We start from the raw sequence: 26291 nt of genomic DNA, 5'->3' as shown, positions 1-26291 counted from the left end.
GCCTAAATTAAAAAAAACAAACAAAATCATAGCTAATATATAGTTTGAGTTCAATTTAAGTCACTTTGGATACAATAAATGTACATGAAATGCAGTCATTCCAAGTACTTTTTTAATCATTCATAGAGCTTTCCGTTCTTTCTTTCCACTATGACAGTTACTCTCTTATGTCTCTTGGCACTTATGTCATCATTATAGCAACCAATGTAGATGGACCGGATACTGACATCACTGTCTGAACAAAGAGATCAGATTTCATCACTTGTGGGACAGTCCTAAAGATCTGGAAATCAGATTTATGCGCAATGTGCACAAAGCCTAAGTGCTTAGCTGTTTACAACACAGACAGAGCGATGCAGTTCTGTGTTTGAGAATTTACTCACATATATCTGAGCTTGCAGTCTTTCATCCTCAGCAGTGACTCTTTCTCTCAGTATGGCTTTCTGGATGCTCTGCTCTTTCTCTAATGCAAGGATCCTGCTCACCTCGTCCTTTACCTGGGTTTGAGCTTCTGCCTGGGCCTGAACATGAGCCTGGGACTTTTCCTTTTCCAGCCTAAATGTAAAGCAGCACAGAATAGAGAAAACTTCAGATCTTTGGTCAACATTACCACTATTCAAACGGCTTCTATTTAAAATGAAACAATTTGTTTTAAAACATATAAAACATATTAGGAATATGAAAAATGCTGGTACTTCAAATACTTAAATTCATTCATTCATTATTGTTATTTTCTTGTTATTGATATTGTTCATTTATTGATATTTTATTGTTATTTCATTTCATTTCAAGTAGAGAAACTAATCTGAATAAAGGCTGAATTGTCAAAATGTCCAAAACCGTGTATTAATTCAAACACGGATAATTATATCCTAACTGGCAGGACAAAACCAGCAAACAAAAAAAGTACAAATATCGGATCATTAAGCTCGTAGTGTAAATGCAGCCTAATAGATCTGCCACTGTCTATTTTGTTGCTAACAATAAATTATAAAATAAAATTATACAACAATATTTACAACAAAAATAAAGAAAAAGCACTCAATGTTCTCATCATTTTAAGAGCTTTAATAAGCCTTCTACAATCAAAAATGAGCATTCGCCCTGAAAAAAAGAAAAACCACACAGCTAATTTTAATTACAGGCCTGCATCTCAGTCAAACTCAGACAGCACTGAATCACTATTACTGCATTATGTCTAATAATCATGCACTGCAGACTATGCCAATGATTTAATAAAGAAAAAATTGAAGGTTACATGTCATTGTTCCAATTTAATTAGTTAATATTCATATTAATATTTAACTTTTTAAATAAGTGAGTGAGTTCAATATCCCATTGGTATGGTTTTATTTCTCTAGTAGAAAATTTTTAAGCAAAAAACAACATACGTTTTTAAAAATCAAAAATTAAGAACGTTTTTTTTTTTCTGTGCTAGGCCACACATATCAAATGCTTTGAAGTTTGGGAAGAATGGTTAAAAAAAAGAACCAGCCTCAAAGAGGGTGAGATCAAAAAATCAAGTGAGATTTTGAATATGTTGTCTCATTTGAAGTTGTTTAATAGGTGTGTGGTGTTAATAATTCTTTGATGTTTTTGAGATAATCCTGCGGAGCTATTTGGAATTTTGAGTTGGAATGTTGAGAGACTTTAAAAGCTGTCACCCGGTTCTCACAGTTGCCTAGCAACCTCAGCTGCACCATCAAGCAGGAGGTTTGATTTGTAAAGTAAACTCAGGCAAGATACAAACTGTAATCTCTGTGCTGTGTTTTCAATCAAACAGCAGCCAAAAAAAAAAGAAACCAAGAAGCCGAAAAGGGCAATAAGGGAGGGTATAATTATAACGTTACCGAAACAAACACAAACAAGAGTGTGAGACTTCCAAAGACGTGCTAAGTTCCATAAAAAGTTTGAGAAATGCAAACAAACAAAAATACAGAGGAAAACACGATGGGACCTCAACAACAACAAAAAGGAAACATTTTATTTATTTATTTATTTATTTTTTTTCATTGAAGGCTGTGAAGGTGCTTAACTTTCAGAAAATGTTTTATCTATTGGTCACCTTGAGATAAAACAAAATATTATATATTTTATTCATGCTTAAATGGGTTGCGTAATTTTTCATTCCCGTTTCCAAAATGTCTAAGCACTTTAAAAAAATCCTATTTAATATTTAGCAGTTTTCTTGCAGTAAAAATAGCATAAAATAAAATAGGGTTGCAAGTAACAAGGCAGCCGTTATATTTGCAATTGGGATAGATAACTAGGGATTAGTTTGATAATGATACAATTATATTTCTCATATATTTTTTTAACATTTAGCCCTTTTACCTGAATTATTTATAAGTTTGATGAACGCAGCCAATATAATAATAATAATAATAAATAATGAGTAAATAGAACGAGATTATTTACTTGCTTTTCTGCCATGTTGTAAAAAACATGTCTTGACACCCCAAAGAGTACTGTATTCATTGAATATTCCAGAGGGCAACAGCAAACTCTGATTTATGATTCATATGTGTTAGTTTAGCATGCAGAATTTTACTTGCAACCAAACAATAATAAGTAAAGACCGAAAGAAAAATGAATATTTGGTGTCGTCCTATTGTGTTCCTGTGTTTGTGAATACACACATCATTGAGCATTTTGTTCTCCTGAGAAAAGTGTGAGCGACTCCAGCCATGTCCAGTTTCAGTCTACTGAACTGGACACATATCAGCACAACACATCCATCATTACTTCCCTCTCTGGTATTGTGTGTGTTTACGCCATCTTCCAGGACTAAAAATAGGCCAAAAGCATCAACTGAGCACAATAGTGTCACTTGGAGGGCAAAAACACGGGCCACTCAAATCCAATTATGTTCATCTGAAAAAAGAAAGAAAAAAAACAACGAATTTGCTGCAATTACAATACCTGTGTGCACCACAGAAAACTGCACTGCAAAATAACACTGCAATTTCCTTCCTGATTAATTAAAGATACAATTCTTCCAAAAATGAAAATTTGTTGAAAATATACTCACCCTCAGGCCGTCCAAGACCTAGATGAGTTTGTTTCTTCATCAGAACAGATTTGGAGAAATTGAGATTACATCACTTGCTCACCAAAGGATCCTCTGCAGTGAATGGGTGCCGTCAGAATGAGAGTCCAAACAGCTGATAAAAACATCACAGTAACCCACAATTAATCCACGCGACTCCAGTTTATCAATTAACGTCTTGTGAATCGAAAAGCGGCATGTTTGTAATAAACAAATCCATTATTTTTACCTTCAAACCATTGCTTCCAGCTAAAATAAGAGTCCTCGATTCATAATATTGCTTTCTATTAAAAAATCATCTCGTCTCAATCAGGAGAGATATATGCACAGATCAAGCACTGCTTACAAGTGGAAACAGCCCAAAAGAGTTCGAAACAAATATCCTGGTGGGTTTTAATGAAAATTTTGTGAAGTCATTATGATTATGGACTCATATTTTAGAAATGGTTTTAAGTTAAAATATCTTAATGAAAGATTTGTTTCTTACAAACATGCAGATTTTTGCTTCAAGACATTAATTGATGGACAGCAGTTGTGTTGTGGATTGTTTTAATGTATGTATCAGCTGTTTAGACTCTCATTCTGATGGCACCCATTCACTGCAGAGGTTCCATTGGTGAGCAAGTGTAAAATGAAAATGCTAAATTTCTCCAAATTTGTTCTGATGAAGAAATAAACTCATCTACATATTGGATGGCCTGAGAGTACATTTTCAGCACATTTTAATTTTTCTGGGTGAAATATTCTTTTAATGCAGGTAGCTGAGGACCTCTGAAGCACAGAAGACCATACTATTTCTTTAGCAATAACCAGATCATTATTTCATGACAGGAAGAGAATAACACTGACAAAGATTTGTTCATCAGAGTTAAAAAAAAAAATACAAAAACAGTTGTACCACCCTTTTGATTGGTAAGACTTGAAGAAACCATTTTCAAACTCTCAAATACTGAGCAGCTTCCAATGAAATGGATCATTCAGAAGAGACCATGACCTTAAAATCAAATAATGGCAAAACAAAAAATTTTCAAAATAATTCAAGCTATATTTCAGGAACCTATCTCACGCTCACCATCGCTATAAATAAACTATGCTTTGATAATGTCAGCCGGACAGTACATCAACTATCCGGCTATCCTTCTGAGTCCTATAGCTATTTAATGTTACATGGTATCCATGAGCAAAACTCTCGAGTCTAAGCTTAGCACTGGTCTGAATATCAACAGCTGTACAGAGACTGGCCTACGTACGTAAGGGACCAGTATAATTTACCATTCTTTAAAGCCGCACACCTCTGTATACCTGCAGGAGCTGATCTCACTTCCCCTCCGCTATCCCACCATCTGTTGGCTCTCCCCTGCAATTTAATTCACCGCTTATTGCAGACGAAACGGATTCTGACACGCCTGTACAAAAGTTATCGAATGTTTCCCTCTGCGATAGCATTTAAAGCAGCCATGCATTATTAATTAGGCAAAATAATGTGCAAGAATGCAGGGTTTGAATATTTCATGAGCCTCCTGCGCCCCCTTCCCTGGCTGCTGGTCGTGTGGCTGTTCCTTTATGGTTCTCACTTGGGGGGGTTGTGTTCCACTAGGAAAAGACTAAGAGACTGATGCTGTAATTGTGAAGTAATGAATAAAAGCGAAGCTGCACGCCTGTAGCTTTAATTGCATAATTTGTCTTAGCCAGTAGTGGAGCTTCGGCTGCGGATTCTGATGGATTCAGTGCAGGAACTTTTTGTAAAATTACAATTTTTGTTAGATTATTATCAACAGATATGAAAGGCTCCTCCTCATTCTGAAGTTGGAGGAGAAAAGAGAGGAATAAAACAAAGCAAAGGGTGATTAAGTCACACAGAGACATGGATGAAATGAAAACAAACACACAAGCACTCAGCATGCCTCTGGGGAGAGGGAACATACGCCTGTATTTCAGCTGTGAAATGATAGTGTGCAAGAGCTGCAGGCTGGATTGTGACAATGAGTGAATTTAACATGTGGTTCTTTGTCCTCGTGGATGCACTAATGCATTTATTAATATGCATATATTAAAGCGATGGTTCCGCCAAAAATGAAAATTCTGTCACATCAGGCGCTCAAATTCCGAATGTTTCCCTCTGCGATAGCATTTAAAGCAGCCATGCATTATTAATTAGGCAAAATAATGTGCAAGAATGCAGGGTTTGAATATTTCATGAGCCTCCTGCGCCCCCTCCCTGGCTGCTGGTCGTGTGGCTGTTCCTTTATGGTTCTCACTTGGGGGGGTTGTGTTCCACTAGGAAAAGACTAAGAGACTGATGCTGTAATTGTGAAGTAATGAATAAAAGCGAAGCTGCACGCCTGTAGCTTTAATTACATAATTTGTCTTAGCCAGTAGTGGAGCTTCGGCTGCGGATTCTGATGGATTCAGTGCAGGAACTTTTTGTAAAATTACAATTTTTGTTAGATTATTATCAACAGATATGAAAGGCTCCTCCTCATTCTGAAGTTGGAGGAGAAAAGAGAGGAATAAAACAAAGCAAAGGGTGATTAAGTCACACAGAGACATGGATGAAATGAAAACAAACACACAAGCACTCAGCATGCCTCTGGGGAGAGGGAACATACGCCTGTATTTCAGCTGTGGAATGATAGTGTGCAAGAGCTGCAGGCTGGATTGTGACAATGAGTGAATTTAACGTGGTTCTTTGTCCTCGTGGATGCACTAATGCGTTTATTAATATGCATATATTAAAGCGATGGTTCCGCCAAAATTGAAAATTCTGTCACATCAGGCGCTCAAATTCATGCTAGGAGTCTGCTGGCCAGTCTTTTCAATATAATGTGAGGGAATGAGGGCTATCAATCTCCACAATAACTAAAAAGCACCATAAAAGAGGTCTATATGCACTATATTTCAGGTCGTATCAAGTCATTACAATAGCTTTACATGAGGAACAGACAGAAATTCACTAATAAAATGTTCACTTATAATCTTGACATTTGCCCTTGCTTCCCTCTAGTGTGTTTATGAGATCTGATGTGTTAATGAATCAGTCTTTTAAGTCAGCTCTCTCCAAGAATGAGATCAGTTGGATTGATTTGCTCACAAATCGAACTGATCAGGTTCTAAAGTTCACCCTTCAACAGATAGCAGCTCACTGGAATTAAGATGGACTATTTTTGTGATACTTTTATGTTGCTTTCGTGTCCTTTATGAAGCTTGACAATTTCAGCCTTCGTTCACTTTCATTATATATAAAAATAGAAGCCAGAACATTCAAAAAAAAAATCAGGTTTGAAAACATGAGATTGAGTAACTTAACTATGCATTTAACTGCGGTATATAAAAAGTCCATAATTACAACAGACTGATTTCAGTGAAAAAAAATAAAAATAAAAATATGCAAACAAACAAATAAATAAAAATGTTCCACTCCCCAGTTAATTAACTAAATAATTAGCTAAACAGCTAAATAAATAAATAATGTAGCTAAATAAATAAATAGTTAAATAAATAAAAAGCTAAATAAATATCCAAATTAATTAATTCATAGCCAAATATATAAATAGCTAAAAAATATTAAAACACAAAAATATCTAAATTAATAAATGTCTAAATAAATAAATACATAAATAAATGGCTAAATAAATAAATCAATAAAATAAATAAATGGCTAAATAAATCAATCAATAAAATAAATAAATGGCTACATAAATACATTTCTAAATAAATATCCAAATAAATTAATTGATGGCTAAATATATAAATAGTAACTAAATGTCTAAATAAATAAATACATATATGTCTAAAATAAATCGCTAAATAAATCAATAAAATAGATAAATGGCTAAACAAATCAATCAATAAAATAGATAAATGGCTAACTGACTAAATAAATAAATAAAGAAGTAATGAGCAGAGGCTGTTGTTTAAGGTGAGCTCAGGGGTGGTGAGAATGAGTTTGTGCCCTAAGATGCCCCTTCTCTCTGTCTGTGTCCCCGAGGACTGTGTGTTATCCCCAGCGAGTCTCTGTGTGGATGAGAGCTGAGGTCTTTCTGCTGATGCAGCATTGCGCAGGTCAGCCAAGCCCAGTCTGTGCTTTTGATCTGCAGAACGGTTCTGCTCCAGTGCCTGCCGCAAATCTCTCATTAGAAAGGCCCGCAAAGGAGCTCATACACACAGGCCTCTGCAGGAGAAACACACACACAGACCAAATTCTGCAGTTTTTCTAAACACACGTAAACATGCACTTTTGAACGAATAGTTCAAAGTGAAGTCAATCTAGATTTTATCTAGATTTATTCATTTTCAATTTAGAAAGGTGAATACAGAAAAAACCCTCTCAGAGAAGTTTAATCTCTACATTCATTCCCTTTAAAGCACTGCTGCTACAGCTATACACACAGAGACAGATGCATTTGGCTGTTGAGTCACGACTCGCACTGTTTTTCTAAGCATCCTGCACCCTAAGCATTGCATTTTTTAAGACATTAAAACTTAAGAAATAGTTTAACTTTTAAAAACACAACTCGAGACCCCTGTGTTCTTTTTCACTCCACTGCACTCCAGCAGCAGCAGTTGTTCAGGCAACCCGCCCACTAAACATTTTTGAAAATATGTAGTTTTCTGATCCTTAACCTCTTATGTTTAGCATATATTCACACTCTCAAACAAAAACAAATGGTCCCACACAACAAAATACATTTAATATCATGAAGCACACTTAACAATATACAACAGATACTGTCTGGTGAATGTGCTCTTCCATCAGTTATATTTTAAGAAGTAAGTTTAAGTAGGTGGATACTGATTATACTGAGGTGTGTAAGCATGTGTATAAGGGTCATCAGAAATAGCTTACTATCTTGTAAGGCCAGCACTGTGGTATTGCAAGATTAATGGTGGGCATTAGACCCTACCCTATCCAAAGCTAGACCGACACACACTATAAAGAAATAAAGCAGAAAGACATGTGAAAGAAGTGAAGAGGAATGTGTGCTTTACATATAATTAATCACACATTAAATGTATCTTCAATGAACTGCCCACCGCCCTGAAGCCAGCTAGATTAAAGGTCACTGCTAAATTAAGTTGGCAGGGTCTGATAAATCTACCAGCGGATTAATCTCTGAATTTATGTTCCTTTAAATGGCATTTGAGCATCATACATTGATTTAGCTTTCATGGTAAATGTGGAAACACAGCCCACCTGCCATGTAAATTAAAAAAATGTAATAAGATAATACTACAGTAAATAAATATTTAAAACAAAAAATTAAAAATTAAGAAAATTAAAATAAATAAAAAATTAAAACAAAAAATGTAAATAAACAATGAAACAAAATAAAACAAAAACAATTATATAAAATAGTAAACAAAACACAAAATTAAAAACATTTAAAACTAAAAACAAAACAAAAAAACAACGCAAAGCAAAACATAACAAAACAGCAACAAAAAAAAAGAAAGAAAGCAAAACAAAACAATGCAAAAACAAAAAAACTAAACAAAAGTAGAGGACAGCAGATTAGTTAACTAACTGTTCATCTGATTGAATTGGGAAAGAGAGAAATAAAACAATGAAAAAACTTTCAAACAATGGTCCACCTGAAGGTGAGGTTGGAGATTGCCACTATAAGGTCTTCAAACCCAAAGCCAGAGGCTAATATCATTCACTTCAATCCTGCAATCTCGTAAGGGCATGTTTAAAACACAACACATTCTAGGAGAGACAGAAAAAGGAATGAAAGAAGAAATGGGAGTTGGAGAAAACTAAATGGAAGACAACATTAAGGACAATATTGATTCTGTTTTTCCAAGCATGACATCATGGTCAATAAAGCCCCTACTTTCCCTTAATGGCGTTGCCGGGGTGATGGGATGGAGCACTTTGCCTCAGTTGCCGCAACAGCAATGCTGTAAAACAACACACCCTGCCATTAAATTTACTTTTATAGCCGACAGAAAATAAACTTCCTGTCAATAGCAATTTCTGCAGGTCAGAGTGTTGGCATTGTTGGGAATAACAGTATAAGAGGTACCCGGGGTGACAAGGACGCGCGACCCAACACTGGCACATCCATCACAAGCCTTAGATGAATAAAATGGAGCGAGTACTTAAGGAACTTGCACTTTATACGAGTAAAGTGTGGTGGTTCAACTAAAAGGTTTGGAAAATGATGACGTACATGGTGCAGAGATATTAAAGGCCAAATGAACGTCACGGTACAGCCACCTACTTGCAGACAGAGAACAGGACAAAAATGGAAAGACTAAGCCCTCACCGGTGGAAGCCAATAGATCATCACATATGAAGAAATAAACTCCCCCCTGACTCCCACTCCCTCGCTTTCATACATGATTAATTGCTTTCACACAAAAAAAAAGAAATAGGAAAAAAGGGAGAGTGATGTGCTCAGGAAAGGAGGAAAATGAATCAAGACAAAGCACAGACAGGTCTGTGTCCCAGTTTGACTGTTGATGAGACAAAAATCTCATTAAGGCACACAGCTTCTCTGTCTTGTACTGAATTAAACAAGAGTTTGTACCTCATAAACATGTAGCTCATAAACTTGCCAAGCCTTGGCAAATGGTTCCACACAAAAATACCTCATGTTGTTAAGCCATCGGAGGTAAAATGCTGCGATGTATGTATATATAAAGGTGCATCTCAATAAATTAGAATGTCGTGGAAAAGTTTGCAGATGAGCTGAAGGCCACTGTCAAAGAAACCTGGGCTTCCATACCACCTCAGTAGTGCCACAAACTGATCACCTCCATGCCACGCCGAATTGGGGCAGTAATTAAAGCAAAAGGAGCCCCTTACCAAGTATTGAGTACATGTACAGTAAATTAACATACTTTCCAGAAGGCCAACAATTCATTAAAAATGTTTTTTTTTATTGGTCTTATGGAGTATTCTAATTTGTTGAGATAGTGAGTTGGTGGGTTTTTGTTAAATGTGAGCCAAAATCATCACAATTAAAAGAACCAAAGACTTAAACTACTTCAGTCTGTGTGCATTGAATTTATTTAATACACGAGTTTCACAATTTGAGTTGAATTACTGAAATAAATGAACTTTTCCACGACATTCTAATTTATTGAGATGCACCTGTATATGTCGATGAATGTAGATATTCAAGTGACTCAGTTATTGATTTCATGTATTGTTGTTGTTGTTTTATTTTCAGAAACACTCTTTTGTTACAAGATGAGTCTATTCTTTTATGGTACAGTCTAAAAGGAAGAATACAAGGTTTTACTTGAATAAAAAGATAAATTTTTTATTGTTTTAATCTTTAACATTATGTATATGTTTAAGCTAATATTTATGTCAATTTACATCACTATGATAGGTTTTTTATGGGTTTTCACCTGTCCACAAAGTGTTAAAATAAATATATAATATATAATTATAATTTATAATTCTATTTTATTTTTTATCTTTCATTTAAGCTTTATTTAATAAAGACAAAATCTACACCTACAAATTCAAGAAAACAAACTTCATGTCTGATATTAGTTTCAACAAAATATCTAAATGGCAGCCATTTTCAATACTCTACAAGAATTATATAATGTATACTTCCAAAACCTGAAGATGAGCCTTATTTAAATAATAAATAATCAATATGTGAACACCTGGACATTAATTGAATTCTATACTCAAAAATGAATTGGAAAAAATTTTTACCATTTTCAAATAATTTCCCAAACACTCATCTTCAATTTTTGGCTCCATGGCCTGAGATTTTTCCGACTACTTAAGCATTGTGTGTGGGCTAATTCTCCAAACAGAGACATGTGTGATTTCTAAGGACACCAATTTCAGACAGGTAGGGCTGATCTAAAGGTGACTGTTGGTATAATGTATGTAAGAACAGTGTAAATGTGTGCATGGATAGTCACCATCGGTTGAGTTCCTCTCGTGCCTTTCTCCTCTCTTCCTCCAGGCCTTTCTGCAGCTCTTCAGCGATCTTTCTTCTCAGTTCAGACTCATCCGCTAAACAAAAGACAAAACACACACATTAGATGCTGAGCTACTGTTTATACACCAAATGGTTATTCCAGAGTGTTTGATTTTGTTGTTGCATTCCATAGGAGGTCCTAGAAAGGCAATCTCCTGTGGGTAACAAAGTTTAATGTTTTATTGTACACTTGAAGTTTCTTTGAGGCAAGTTTGTACTCATTTGTAAAGCAGTTTATAAATTAGTATAGTGAGGTAGGATGGTATTTTGAGGCCTCAGGATGTCTCTGCCTTATGAGGCAAAGCGAGAGTAACCGAAATCCAGAGGACAGGGGTCCTATACACCTATGCACTGATAATGACTATGAACATCACTTTCAAACACACACACTTCAAAAATACACTTTTCACAACTTAGTGTTGATATCAACACCGCCACAGTCAAACAAGTGTGTGTCCTGATCTTTATCTGGATGGCTAATTGTCTGTGAAAGCACAGCAGAGATATAAAACAAACTCCTAGCTGCCAGTCAAAAAAAGCAGCAGTACCGCAGCACTGCAGAGGCCTGGAGCTACTGCATGACAGGAAGTCCAAGTGTTGCAGATGGAGATGCAGGTTTATAATTTGTACAAACAACCAACATTTAGTCTAAAAAATACAAATAAATAAATAAATAAATAAAAGAGCAAAAGCAATCGTTCCTCACAGAAATGTTCAGGTCAAATCTTGTCACAAATCCAAGTTCAGTCTTTCATGGCAAAGTCTCCAAAAGGAAGTATAAGAGGTTTCAAAATAAATCAAAATATCATTTTAACTTTAACGTTATGTACTTATGAAATAAATAATTTATTCATTATCCATTAACTTGGCAAGGGCCGGATCATTTAGCTAAAAAAAATAAATAAATAATTAACTTTTCTGCAAACTTCTTTCTGTAAACAGCACAATTATCTTTCCCCACAGTAAATAAACGAGTATTGTAATTATTGTAATCATGATTTGTTATGCAACATATTGAAAAAATATTTATTCTTGAAGATTAGTGATGTTCAAAAGTCTCTAACACAGAGTAAAAACAAAACTCTGTGACAAAATCAAAAAACAACACAACATAAAACAAAACAAAAAAGAAACTATAACAAAAAAACACAAAAACTAAAAACAAAACAACTAAAACAAAACAAAAAACTAAAATTCAATTAAATTCAATTGATAAATTCAATTCATGCCTCAAGACATTAGTTCAATTAAATTACAGTCAATACAAATAAATAGATTTTTTAAACTTAAATGAGACCAGTTTTCATCTCACGTACCCTACATTGGAGTAGGTATAGAGGTTTTAAAACACTGAAAACATTGTTAACGACTCTTATATGTATTTATACTTAACATATGAAAGGAAGCCGCAGTAGCTGCCAGTAGTTTAAGTAATGTTTTATAAGAAGCCAATGGAAGGAGCAGTCAGTATGGGTGCCATATGGTTTGCATAACAATGTTCATTTTAGAAACAATTTGAGATTGTAAAGCCGAGAGAGGAAACCTGTTGGGAGAGAAACACTTTAAGTTATCACTTACACCAACCTTCTTCAAGACTAATGAGAAATCCTCCTGTTGCCGTGACAATGGCGAAGAGGAAACCAAAATTAATTGCGGACACTGGCACGGCATTTATCAAACAGCAGGATAGTGTAATAGATACAAGCACACAGGTGCTGTCTAAACCTCAAACCCACCAGATACCATCCAATTAAAGATATGGTGTGATAATGGACATCCTTTACAGGTACCACAACTAAAACAGGGCGATCTTATTTTTATAAGTAACGGTTTCCCTTCCACAACTGAACTATTGGCCCGCACTCCTTCCACAACACAAAGGATCATCAAAGCGTACACAAAAGCTTCATCTTTACTTGCAAACAACAGAGTCCTCCACACTGTTTAAAATACAGATGCAGAAAATGGCCAGGATGCTGGTGTAGACAGAGAGTTTGTAATGTCGATGAGTAGAGGTCAACCAACATTAGTTCTCAACGATTGATACTGATAGAGAGCAGGACTTATAGGTAGAGGTATAGGCCAAAATAAAATGGGTCTCAGTTAATAACCATACAATTTGCATACTTACTTGTGCAAAAAATAAAATAAAAAGAAAAAAGAAAAAAATGAAGGCTGTCTGGCCCTTCCCCTACCCCTACCCCTCCAACCAAAAGAGAATTGAGACACCCCTACCCCTTCACGTGAACGTGCGAAACGGAGGGGTAGGGGAAAGGAGAAGGGCTAAGGGGTAGAATTGGGATTGGGCCTTACTGTAAGGTCACTTAGTAATTAAATTAAAAATAAATAAATGCAATATAATAATGTATTTATATATTTTTATAGTGCAGTGGACTGGGCGCATAATTAACAACTAGTATATAATTAATGATGTTAATAATAATAATAATAATAATAGTATTAGTATTATTACATAATATATATTTATTAATAAAAATATAATTCTAAATGTTTACTATATGTGTGTGTGTGTGTGTGTTTGCGTGAATATATATATATAAAAAATTATATATTTTTATAATATAAAAAAATGTAGTCCTCACACACTTGTTCTTTTTTTCCTTTTAATAGGTAAAAAGGTTAGGTAATTAGGTAATTAAAGGTAATTAGAGCATAATGGAAAACAGTGTGTGTATTTGGCTCTCGAAACGGGCCTTGCGTATGAATATTCATGGTACGCTGAGAATGTGTAGGAGGATCAACCTTGACCACCGTCTAATCACAACGCGCAGAGACTCTGCCGTGATTTAGTGATGGACTCGATCATCCACAGCATCTCTTAATACCTCCACTCGTGGGCGCACATAATCAATGTCCCTCATTAAGGTCACAGCCTTTGACCTCAGAAGATGAGCTGAGCCTCTTAAGGCAAGAAGAGCTGTGACAAAGGGACAAAATTTAAGGAGTGAGATCAGAAAATGTCACAGCATTAAGTTTAGCTGAGGCTTAATGTTTCCATATGGTCATTTTTAATAGCTACAAACTTTAAGTAAGCATTGTTTGGTAATTGTTCACCACTTTTCAATTCACCAAAGAATGGCAGTCAAATGACATGAAATGACATGAATAAATAAATTATGACCATTTTCATTTTTGGGAGAACTACTCTGGCCTACAAAATCTGGCCTATATCACTAATTATTATACTATTATTAATATTATTATATTCAGCAAGTGAAAACTGAAAGAAAAGGCATGAAAACCGGGAGGCTTGTGACTGTCCCATTGACTGCCAAGTAAATTACACTGTCAAGGTCCAGAAAAGTATGAAAGACATCGTCAGAATAGTCCATCTGCCATCAGTGTTTCAACCGTAACGTTATGAAGCGACGAGAATACTTTTTGTACACGAAGAAAAAAAAATAATGACTTTATTCAACAATTCGTCACCTCTGTGTCTCTCCGCATCACCGTAGTGCCATTTTGGAGAACATCCGCTGAACGCAGGCAGCGTACGCTCTTCTGTGTCAGCCGCGCTGCATGGATGCACTGTTTTTGTTCAAATCAATACGGGTTTGGAACGACATGGGGGTAAATGATTAATGACAAAATTTTCATTTTGGGGTGGAGTATCCCTTTAAAACAGTTTTTGAATAAATACATACCTTAATAAATGAATGAATGAATTAATCAATAAATTAATTAATTAATATTTACACTGCTAATGATTACAAATAATGCTGAATAAAGGATGAACATTTGCTAAAATAAATAAACATTTATAAACAAATATATAATTACATATACACACATACATATAACACACACACACGTATATATAAGGGTAAAAAGTTTTAGCAAGCAAGTTTTTCTAGTTTCAAAGGTGGTGGGATGAGAAGTACTGGGTTCACGGTTTCTAAAAAGTACGACATGCATTTCGAGAGTATTTATGTAATAGAATGATGTATACTTAGATAAATCACAAGAGTTTCTGTCATCATTATACCACGGAATCATGAGCGAGCAAGAAAAAAAAAACTTACACGTGGGAGAGAGAAACCATGAGACAGATTGAGATGTAGGGAGTTATAGATAGATGGATAGAGGAAAAAAAAGCCTGTGTGAGCCTCCATGGTAGAGCTCATTAAGCAGATCTGTGTCTCATTAACAGGGAGCTGTCTCGTTATGTGTGATGCAGGCGGGCGTCTCTTTTTCCCTCTCTGTAAGTAGAGCCAGTTCATAGTGTCAGCTCCAGCCTACGGAATCTGCGCATCTCTGCAGGTAACACCACTATTAAGGGCCGAGAGGGCACACATAGAAATTTTCACATGTATTTGAGCTGACAGTTTTTTAGAGCCACTGTTTCGATACATATTAGATGTGCTTAATTATGTGGAGGTGGAAGCGAGAAAGCTCACAGCTCAGAAAAATTCAAGACATGGAGAAAAACACAATGACCAGCTGCACTCTGAGTCCATGAGCATAGCTAGTGATAAGATTTGCAGTTTGACAAGAGGACACATTGTGGACTGACGTTTTAAATGTAAAATGTGTTTAAATAACATTTCTCTGCACTAGCCCCAAAACAGGAAATGCATCACTCTGCTATAATGACTGGCCCAAAATACAACAGCAACAGGCCTCATCTACACTTTCAATCTTGATGGGGACTTCTAGTGTTGTGGGCTTCATTTACACATTTACATTTATGCATTTAGCAGACGCTTTTATCCAAAGCGACTTACAGTGCATTCAGGCTATAAATTTTTTTACCAGTATGTACACGTTAGTGAAGTCAACGAGACAGTAAAGTATCCAGTTTCTCATTTTAAAATATAGAAGGCAGTGTTATTTAGTATTATATTTATATAGTTTTGTAGTATTTCATATTTTGAATTAACATTTATTTTTATTTTTTATATTTTTATATAAATCAGTTTTTATAGTTCAATTTTAACTTTAATCATTCTGTTTATATATATATTTTTTTAATACCAGGCGTTTTAGCAAATTTGTCACAGAAAACTCTTAGTAAACGTCCATTATGTCTTCAAAAAATGGACTTTGAGCATCATTTGGGACAGGACCATAATTCAGCCAAAAGTCATATCTGTAACTGAGGACAATGTCAAAGAATTATGGGTTCCGAATTGGTATCCCAGGTATAATCGTTCAATACTGCAACTAAACTTCCGATTGAAAGATCTATGAGCAAAGTCTTACTTTTAATGAGAAGCAAAGCGGTTGCAAATGTGAGCGGGCCGACACACTTCTGGGAGGAGATACTGTTCCAGGTACCTTGGAGGCTGAACTGGCTTAAGTGGAGCTCCTAATTACAGCATTGATTCATTAACTCTATTACAAGTTAGAATTAATCATTTCATTAGCACTCAGGCACAAGCTATGAATCATAATATGGAAGGATCCAGGCCCACTTACTAACATCAAGAGGACTGGAACCTTTAGGAAAAAAAATAAAATATTAGCCAATTTGTTAATCTAATTTTTTCAAAATCTATACAGTAGTATTTCAAATAAATCTCAATTAAATGGGAGCAGGTGTGCATTTCTGATTGATGTGCTTTGTTTTTGTGAATTTTTTTTAAATGTGCATTAAAAAATAACTTAAAGGGATAGTTCACCCAAAAATAAATTACTCAACCTCATGTCATTCCAAATCCAAAAGGCTTATGTTCACCTTTGAAACAAATAAATGTTTTTTAATGAAACCTGAGAGATTTCTGTCCCTCCATTGAAAACCCATTCCACCAAAACTCTGATGCTTCAAAAAGTACATTAAGACATCTGAAAAATAATCTATATAAATTATGCAGTGTAATCCAAGATACATGTTTTCTCAAGATACATGATTACTTTGTATAAATAAACGGATTACTTTTATGATGCTTTTGTGAACTTTTTCAAGCATCAAAGTTCTGGTAGAATGGACTTTCAATGGAGGGATAAAAATCTCTCAGATTTCATAAAAAAAAATTGTGATTTGTGTTTCAAAGGTGTGAAAATGAAAGGAATGAAATAAGGGTCAATTATTGTATTAAAGGCTCCTGTAAGAGGGACCTTTATTATGAAACTGGAGTCGTAATAGTACTTCGGCAGAGGGCAGTGTAGTTTGATGAGCTGCCGCTGTTTGCTGTGTTTGAGTGATCTGTCCGAGCCGTCAGCTGCAAGGATGATACTTTCACTTTGTTCGTGGGGATTTTTGCAGATTTAATATCAAGGTGGTAGTCACTGACCACAAAGTAAGCCTATTTTATTTATATTTGTGTTTACAGTGATCGCTACAGTGTTATATGAGTTTGTACCATATGAACATGCCCAGACATGTCCTGTAACGATCGTTCTGTAGCATCCAGATCGGGAATATTACTTAACGGGTAATTATTCATTCTTTATCAAGATGTAAATCAGTGTTATGATGTCTTAATGACGTGATGTTGTTCTGTTAAGCTGCTACAATACCGAACGAGTGATTAGCGTTCTGTTTATGCAAATGTTACTCCGATGCGCCACGATTCTATCCATATATGGGAACTTTGTTCATAGGGACAAATGATCACTCATGACTTGTAGTTTTCTGTGAAATACCTTGTTTCCCTTCATTTAACTGTATGTTCAGTAGAGAAATGCCAATTATGTGAATTATGAATGCTTTGGTTTCACTATGTAACCGTAAATATTACTATTGTTTATCTATATCTTTAGCTTATTCATTTCTTTATTGTACTTATTTTGCAGACTATCTACACCTTTGATTGTACCTCTGTGGCCCTTCCTTTTCTCTACTAATACACCATAGAAAGCTAATCACCTGTCTCTTCATTATTGGTGCTCTGACCGGCACCCAGGGGGGTTTACTCATCCATTACCTGATCAGAACCTAACAGTCCCAAAGTCTCTACAACAAATTGGTCCTTCGAGCCGGATGAGTATTCCCTTCTGACACGATGGATCCTGATGAGGAGATTGTTAGTGGTGTTCGTCCTAAACGCCATACTCGTCCTCCAGCTTACCTACAGCAGTATGAAGTAAAGTATACCCGAGGCAGACCTGTCGCTGATACCCCATCACTGGTTTGATTATTCACCATTATGATGACCAGTTACACCATCCTGGATTGGAACGGTTGTTCGGGGAAATCCGGAGATACTATTGGATTCTCCGAGGCCGTGAAGCAGTCCGCCGGTTTCAACGTGACTGCCCAGAATGTCAACGTTGGAGGGCCCAACCGTCAATCCCTAAGATGTCGGATCTTTGTACCTCTGTGGCCCTTCCTTTTCTCTACTAATACACCATCGAAAGCTAATCACCTGTCTCTTCATTATTGGTGCTCTGACCGGCACCCAGGGGGGTTTACTCATCCATTACCTGATCAGAACCTAACAGTCCCAAAGTCTCTACAACAATTATAGTTGACAGAACTTTCATTTTTCTTTGAACTATCCGTGAACTATCCTACAATAATAATTTAAAGAAGCTAAAGTTCAGCTAAATGTCTCACTGTCTCTGCCACATTAAAATGTATTAGTTTTTAAAAATTGCAGACACTAAAAGTGGCACTTGAGGCCCACTCACTGAAACCATTCACTCATATACCTAATCTTTAGACCACATTACGTGCTTTAAACACAGTTTGCTATTGTAAAACAAACTTTTTGCAAAACTACTCTAAACACAGTTACATTACACACATCATTCCAAACCAACAGCTCTTTTGTTTCATTTGGGAAACACTGCCATTTAAATGCCACACTCATTTACTGATGACCTACAGCCAGTGATCATGTGAGAAAACACTTATACATCATTTGTTCACTTAGAAATCAAAACTCAGTGTTTTGTAACATATATTTATATATATATATATATATATATATATATATACATACTGTATATACAGTATATATATAAATATATATATACATAAATATGTATATGTATATATGATTATATACTATGTGTATGTATATAATATATATGTATGTACAGTACATATATACACACACACACATACATATATATACACTGAATATGCATACAAGCCAAGTCAGAAAGTCAACTTTATTTCTAAAGCGCTTTATACAATATAGATTGTTTCACAGCAACTTCACAAAAGTATCAAATTCAAATTCTGCTGTAAAGCAGCTCTAACAAGTCAATTGTGTCATTATACATCTCAAGTCAGTTCAGTATTTAGTATAACTGTGTAAAATTCATCAGTTGTACATGCATACTGTATATACAGTGTATATGTGCATATGCATGTATGTGATATGACAAACTCCTGTGCACTCTAAACAAGCAAAAGACACACAAGAGTAGTTTTTTACATTTTTCACATCTGTATGTAGTTTGGCATGTATGTGGCTAATTATTTTATGTTTGTGTGTACAGTACAGTTACCACACAAAAATAAAATTTTTAGAAGAGTTCAAATAGTTTTGAATGAAGTGTTTGCATGTTGTGTGTGTGTTTTGTCGTTTTGTGTGTAAAGTTTAGAGAAATGGGGCCGTAGTTCAAAAAACTGTGTAAGCATTTTTTTAAAAATTAATTATTAATTTTTATTATTATTATTTATTATTATTTAATTATTATTATTTTTTATGATTCTGCACAACAATTATTATTATAGTACTATGTTATAGGCTAGAACACTTTAGTCAGGGAAAATTGCTGTTGCTCCTCTCCACCCACGTACTCTGATGTGTTTAAGAGAAGTTTGAATTCCATAAAATTACCCAGAATGACTTGATGTGTAATATTTCCCCTTCGCAATGGTGTACCAACACATTCAGTGTGCTTGCAAGATGCAATTTACCTGAGGAGTAGCATTAACGCTCATGAATGACAGGCACTGAAGTGCACCTTGCAATATGTGTGAAATACCTTAAACTGTTATTCCTTCATATTTTCAAAAGCAGACCACATGAAAGCATGTATGTGTGTCAGCATTACATGAACAATCGACTCACCGGTAGGAGGTGGTGGTGTTGAAGAAGCCACAGGTTTTTCTACAGACGGAGGAGGGTGCGGGATAGTTTCAGCAGCGGAAGCAACAGGAGCGACAAGTTCAGCTGGAGGGGAGGGGGTGGTTATTTCTACAGGTGGAGCAGAGATGGATTCAGAAGCGGTTTTAGTGATAGGATGGGTAGGAATGGATTCTACCGGGGGAGGAAGAGGTGTGAAAAGCTCAAAAGCAAGAGGGGAGGCAACAGAATCAGCAAGGGGAGGAGAAGTGCTGGGTTTAGAAGAGGGAGGTGGGGCAATTATTTCCACAGGTGGAGATGCTGTTGTAAGCTCAGCTACGGCAGCAGGTGGAGAAATGGACTCACCTGCAGGGGCTGATACAGCACCCACTGATTCAGCTGCTGCTGTCGCTACAGGAGGAGGTGGGGGGAAAATGGCCGGCTCTGCTGGTGGTGGAGGAGGAGGAGGAGGTGCAGGAGTGGTCACTTGCTCAGGGAGTTTTACTCGCTCTGGCAAGGAAGGAGGTGGAAAGGAAGTGACAGGTGGAGGAGATATTGGCACCAGTGCTGGCAGAGGATCAACCACGGGAGGAGAAGCAGGAGGGGTTCTGATGGGGGGCTGTGGTGGGCCTGAGGGTTCCCTCATGCGGTCGATGACCTTCTCTGAGAGCTGAAGAGCAGAAATGGAGAAAACAAATGACAGTCTTATGACTTTTTCTTCTCTAGTTTAGAAAAAAACTTAATATAAATGATGAACAATGTAAATTAGAAATGGACATTCTGCTTGACAGATACTTAAGTAAAAGTATTTGGGTATTGGGGGATTTTTCTTAAGATGGCATGTCAAGTTTAACATAGAAATATAGGCCTCATACACAATCATATTTTAAATAAATAAATAAGGTATTTATTAATAACTTAATTTCAGCTGTAGTAATTGTGTATTTTTAGAACTTTAATATCTTAAACTAAATTTATTTAGTTAGACAATTATTGTTTTCATGAACAATCATTACTGTCACTTCTGAGTAATATATATATATATATATACATATATACACATAGGCAGGATTTTTTCTAAATGTTTTTTTATCTTATGCTCATCACCAAGGCTGCATTTACTGGAAGTAATAACATATTAAAGTAATGACTCTACACATAAATATTAATTCCTTTGGTACATACATGCAAATTTACTTGCTGGATTTCAATCAGGGTGAAATATACTGAAGTTGTTTTTAATATCTCTATTTTAATGTAATAAAATGTATTTTTATTAATAACTTAATTTCAGCTGTAGTAATTGTGTATTTTTAGAACTTTAATATCTTAAACTAAATTTATTTAGTTAGACAATTATTGTTTTCATGAACAATCATTATTGAAATGCAACACTCAGTTTTAAACATTAACTATGTGTAACCCTGAAAATCACCTATACAAAACAAAAAGTCTAAAAAACAAGTGTGAATAAGTTGCATCTTTAAAAATCAGCACTCAAAACAAATCAAAAGTAAATATAGTACTAGTATTAACCAAAATAAACAGCTGTGTGAAGGGTGACTGTTTAACGACAGTCATGGGGGGCGTGAACACAGTGCTGTCATGGTTGGCATTGTGATGCTTGAACTGTAACAGGTGTCTCTGCTAAAGAGACACAAATAGGATTGTATTGCACCTTAATTTGGTTTTCCAGGTCAGCTGAAGTAAGCGTCCAGTAAGGGAACAGAATGTTTATCCAGTTAGATAAGTTAAGACTATTAGAGGCCTTCATCACGATCCTGCTCATGCATTCAAATCACAGCAGAGGTGAATCAAAGCCATGCGTCAGTATGCGTGATGTGCTTTTGACAGCTGGAGGAGAACAGACAGACGTGTGTGTCACTCACCCTTATGCCCTTCACTATCGTTATATTCTCATTCTCGTCCGACTCAAAAGACACGCGACGCGTGCTGTTGTTAGCTCCCATTCCTGGACAAACAAGTGGTGTTTAACCAGCTACTTCATGTAAATTTGATCAGTAGTTATGAACTCCAAAGAGTTGACAGCTCTCACAGCCAGGACCGCACGCTCCCTTTCAGAAACACACAGCGCTTCCGCCTTTAGCCCCGCCCACTTGGCACAGGCGAAGAAAGACTATTCTCATTGGTTGAGCGCAAGTGCTTAGCGTCTCTATTGGACAACATAAATAGAGGGAAAATATGCATTTCAAAGAATATTTATGTATTAGTTTATTTATTCATATTAAAAGGACAATGTACGAAATTAATATCTATTTTATCGAATTTGCTGATATTTTTCAATGACTTACAACAGGTCTGTGCTTTTTTTAGGCTTTAAAGAATCTAAGTCGTAAATAATGTACTTTATTTGTCTTCTACTTTAACATTCTCCTATTTCATATTTTTGCAAGATTTCATTTTTTCATTTGTAAATTCTAGTAAAGAAAAACACTCCTCGTGATTTTAACCTTTATTAAACCTCCTTAAATAAACAACAAACATTATCATTGAACACAATCCAAACAGCATATATATATATATATATATATTTATATGTGTGTGTGTGTATATATTTATATATACACATACATACATTATGTAGATACACATTTCATATACATATTGTTTAAAAGAGATAAGTATATGTAGCCTATATACACACACACATTCATTATTCATCATTAAATACCATTATTTGCTAAAACAAAATTGATATAAAAATAGTTTTAATCTATATATATATACTGTATTGCAAGTAATTTAGAGTAATTTAGAGTAATTGCAAGTAATTTTCTTTCTTTTTTTTTTTTTTTTAGCAGCTTAGCAGCTATCATTTTTTAAAATCTCGTATTGTAACCATTCTTTTTGTCCCAAAAGTGCTTAACAGGCAACTGTAGAAAATATGTTCCTGAAGTCCTCATGTCAAATTGGAGCTGTGGGCATGTGGGTCTTCTGTCCTTTAGTGGGTGGCTGTCTTTGTCTACATGCCCTCAGGTGTCATCATCATGACAACTTTTTATCCTGCTCAAGTGATGAGAAATAACCTCAGTCCTGTGTCATCAGCAAAGGACTATAGATTGCTCAGAAATGATGGGCCTCAGAGGAAGCTGATAAGAACTTCTGGATCTGACTATAGGCTCACAGGAGTTATAAGAAAAATAACCTCAGAGTCTCCGTGATTGTTTCCTTTTTTGAAGGGGTACAAAATGGGCCTCTATGTTATCTCTGCTGTTCACGGACACATCAGTCAAAGAGGAGACTGCCAGATCGACCCCTTCCCACACAATCAATGCCCTTTCCTCTGTGGTTTGTAACAGCAGAGATCGTCAGGAGATAGAGGGGAGCAGGTCTAGAGCAATATATCCTAGAAACAGAAAGCAATTAACAACCTACACCTTTCGCTCTGTCTTTCTCCCATAGTTGTATGTCTGATTTGTAAAATATTCTTTCACATTCTCTTGAGTTGGATCTTTTGATTGAACCAGTTCACAAAAACGGTCTGAATGATTTGTTCAAGATTAAATGTACATTAAGTTACTTTTGGAACAGTACTTTTAGTACTTTTAAAAAAGGAAAAACATTTTCAGTAAAATATGTAAAGGAATTTTAGAGTTGACTGATATGTACATTTCATTAGATTTTATGTATTGCATTTTTTAATGAGTTGAATAATGACTGCAACTTAAATGGACAAATGGGACTGTTTATTATTGAAACAGAAACAATAAACAGCAAAATAAAATGAAAAACAGCAACATGTTTAATGTTTTATTGCAACAAAGAAGACAACATTTACAAAAAGACAATTAACAGAATATTCTAAGAGGATTACAATACATTAAATTAAAAGTATTACACTATAGAAAAATATAATTTCCAAAGTTACTTAAATAATTCAAATATATACCAACATCTTTCTTGAAAATAAAAAAGATGGTATATATTTTTAAATGTACATTTATGTAAATTGTATATAATTTTGCGAGTAATATGAATAAAATATGTATAAATAAATAAATAAATAAAAAGTACTTTTAACAAAACAACAGGCAATCCAAAACACAAAATAAGTGTGTAATTATTTCTTCAAATTGCTGACAAAATGAGCAATGGGGTGAAAAACCAACCTTGCAAGTTTATAGTTTATTAGGTGGAAATTATACAATAAGCGATTCTCATACTGTTATTGAAACATGTGATGACATGAAAATCACTGAATCTTTTATAACTTCTTCTTTCATACGAAATGTTCGAAGAACCGAGTCGTGGGAAATGAGTGCGCATGCGACCTCCCATCACTACAGTCCCTCACTGCATACTGTTCATAACATGCCCATATTTTCTTGTAGACGACTGAGAGACTATTGTAGGCATTTTCAGCAAAAAACTACATTTCCCTATGATCTCTCTACAATCAGCTGATTTTGCTGATGGCGGCTTCCCATTGGCTGAAGACCGTCACGAGGTGTTTGGGCGTAGTAGCGGAAAGATGGCAGCTGACACAGGCAGATACCGGAGCGCTGTCTCCAAAAGCAAAGACCCCTCCGGTTTACTTATATCTGTAATAAGGTGAGCACGAAATTTTTACAATGTCTGTGCCGGCCAGCTTGACTTTGACTGCGTTAAATCTTTGCACCCGGAATTTCTACGGAAAAAGACCAGAATGGATAACCGCTTAGCATGTTTGCTAACGATACATCCTGTCATTCTTTCATATTTTATTACACTTATGAATTGTATGACAAGTCTATCTTAAGAAACTTTCCTTTGCATCAACTTAAGTTTTTAGTTTGCTGTGAGGTCTTTTGAATGACACAGAGTTTGTAGGCATACTTCAAAACGTGTTTAAAAATGGACAGTGCTTATGTTTTGACAGGACTGAGTTTCAAAACAGATGGTACCTAGGGAACTGTTTACCTAAACAGCACTGTTTGAACATCATAAACGCAGTCTGATTATTTGTCTTGTTTGTCTACACTTAACTTAAATAACACAATCACAACATGCAAGTGCAATAGCGTTAAAGTACAAGAATAGAACATCTAATAGATTGCAGTGGAAAATGCAGCATGATATGAAAAATGTATTATAATGTATTATACGTAATATAATAAATATAATTAGTAGCATATTACGTAATAATATGTATTCACAGATTAGTTCTTGTCTGCACAGTTTTTTTTTTTGAGGCCAGGCAGGGAAAAGGCTGGAAGTTGTGTACATATTAAATGCCATTGCCAAGATATGACGGATCCGAAGAGAGCTATTTGAGGCCCTTATGGTGTAAAACATCTCAACTGATGATAGATGGCAGCCAGAACCAAATATAGTGTGGTAAAGTTGCTGCCTTATTGATGGATATAGTTACAGTACATATTCATGATTTTGGTAATGCGTGGTTGACTTGTAATGGACTTTTTGCCCAAATATTACATGCACAGCATCAAACCTTGTCTTTACATAAATTAAACCTTTTTTCTTCCATTGAGCACAGCTGAGCTGATAAGCTGTCAGAAATCCATCATTCTGCTTCACAGCTCTTTTATCTGCTTTTTACCCATCAGCCGTTTCCATTATGATGTCCTATGGGCAATCGAGTGAGGTCAAAAAAGAGCGAGTCTATGGGCCGAACCCATATCTACATGATCTGTGCTTCACTGCGAGCTTGAAGGGAATTTTCCCTACTGGATTCTGTCTCTCAGTCGTTCTTTCTATATCTTTCTTAGCTCCAGAGACTGGAATGAATGTAATGAGCTCTTTTGGGAGATTGTGCTGCCTTCTTTTACTCTGATTTTAAAGCCACACCACTGGAAATGAGTCTGGACAGACTTTGAGAGCTGAGCTGTGATGTCTGGCAGTCTGCGGTCTGGGACATTGTTGGATTGGCACCGGCCCCAGCGGGTCTCCTCGAGTGGGTGGGCGTCTGATGATGGATTGTTGTGAAATTGTGTTGTGATGGCCAAAAATCCAACTACATCTATCTGAAAGTTTGCAACATAATGATGACAGGATGAGTTTAGATTGAGTGCAGCCTTGGCTCTGGAAGATTTAAGCGTACTGCAGTCAATCACGATTTTCCAGTGTCAGAAATAGCATGAAAGCCAAAGCCAAGATGCTAGAGAAATGTCATGGGCATGTGTCTTTTATTATTGAATTGCATGATTATAGTTGGTATATTGCATGATTATAGTAGGTATATGTTGTCTTGGTTATACAATTTTTATATACAAAAAAAAAAAATATATATATATATAAAAAATTAATAGAATTTTTACAAAATAATTATTGTTTGTTTACTAT

At 35.5% G+C, this 26291-nt stretch overlaps 1 protein-coding gene across 5 annotated transcripts in view; it reads right to left on the bottom strand.

The window, feature by feature from the left end:
* The window catches only part of chchd3a (coiled-coil-helix-coiled-coil-helix domain containing 3a), a 70720-nt gene extending 48615 nt beyond the window's left edge, over positions 1 to 22105 (bottom strand). For 2 of the 5 annotated variants that reach the window (XM_016540565.1, XM_016540566.1), the window contains exons 1-5: positions 21878 to 22105; positions 20355 to 20658; positions 19995 to 20120; positions 10946 to 11039; positions 384 to 555 (exon numbers count right to left, since the gene is read on the bottom strand). In XM_016540565.1, coding sequence (XP_016396051.1) covers positions 384 to 555; positions 10946 to 11039; positions 19995 to 20120; positions 20355 to 20658; positions 21878 to 21958 — 777 coding nt within the window. In that variant the 5' untranslated portion in view covers positions 21959 to 22105. Of the gene's footprint in view, positions 1 to 383; positions 556 to 10945; positions 11040 to 19994; positions 20659 to 21877 lie in introns of all 5 variants that reach the window. The other 3 variants (XM_016540567.1, XM_016540564.1, XM_016540568.1) reach the window with 3 other exon arrangements.
* Positions 22106 to 26291: the final 4186 nt, after the last annotated feature.

The sequence above is a fragment of the Sinocyclocheilus rhinocerous genome, unplaced genomic scaffold, assembly GCF_001515625.1.
Source record: "Sinocyclocheilus rhinocerous isolate Xijiao unplaced genomic scaffold, SAMN03320098_v1.1 scaffold848, whole genome shotgun sequence".
NCBI lineage: Eukaryota > Metazoa > Chordata > Actinopteri > Cypriniformes > Cyprinidae > Sinocyclocheilus > Sinocyclocheilus rhinocerous.
The sequence above is the reverse complement of the archived record's forward strand: the minus strand, read 5'-3'. Positions and strand labels throughout refer to the sequence as shown.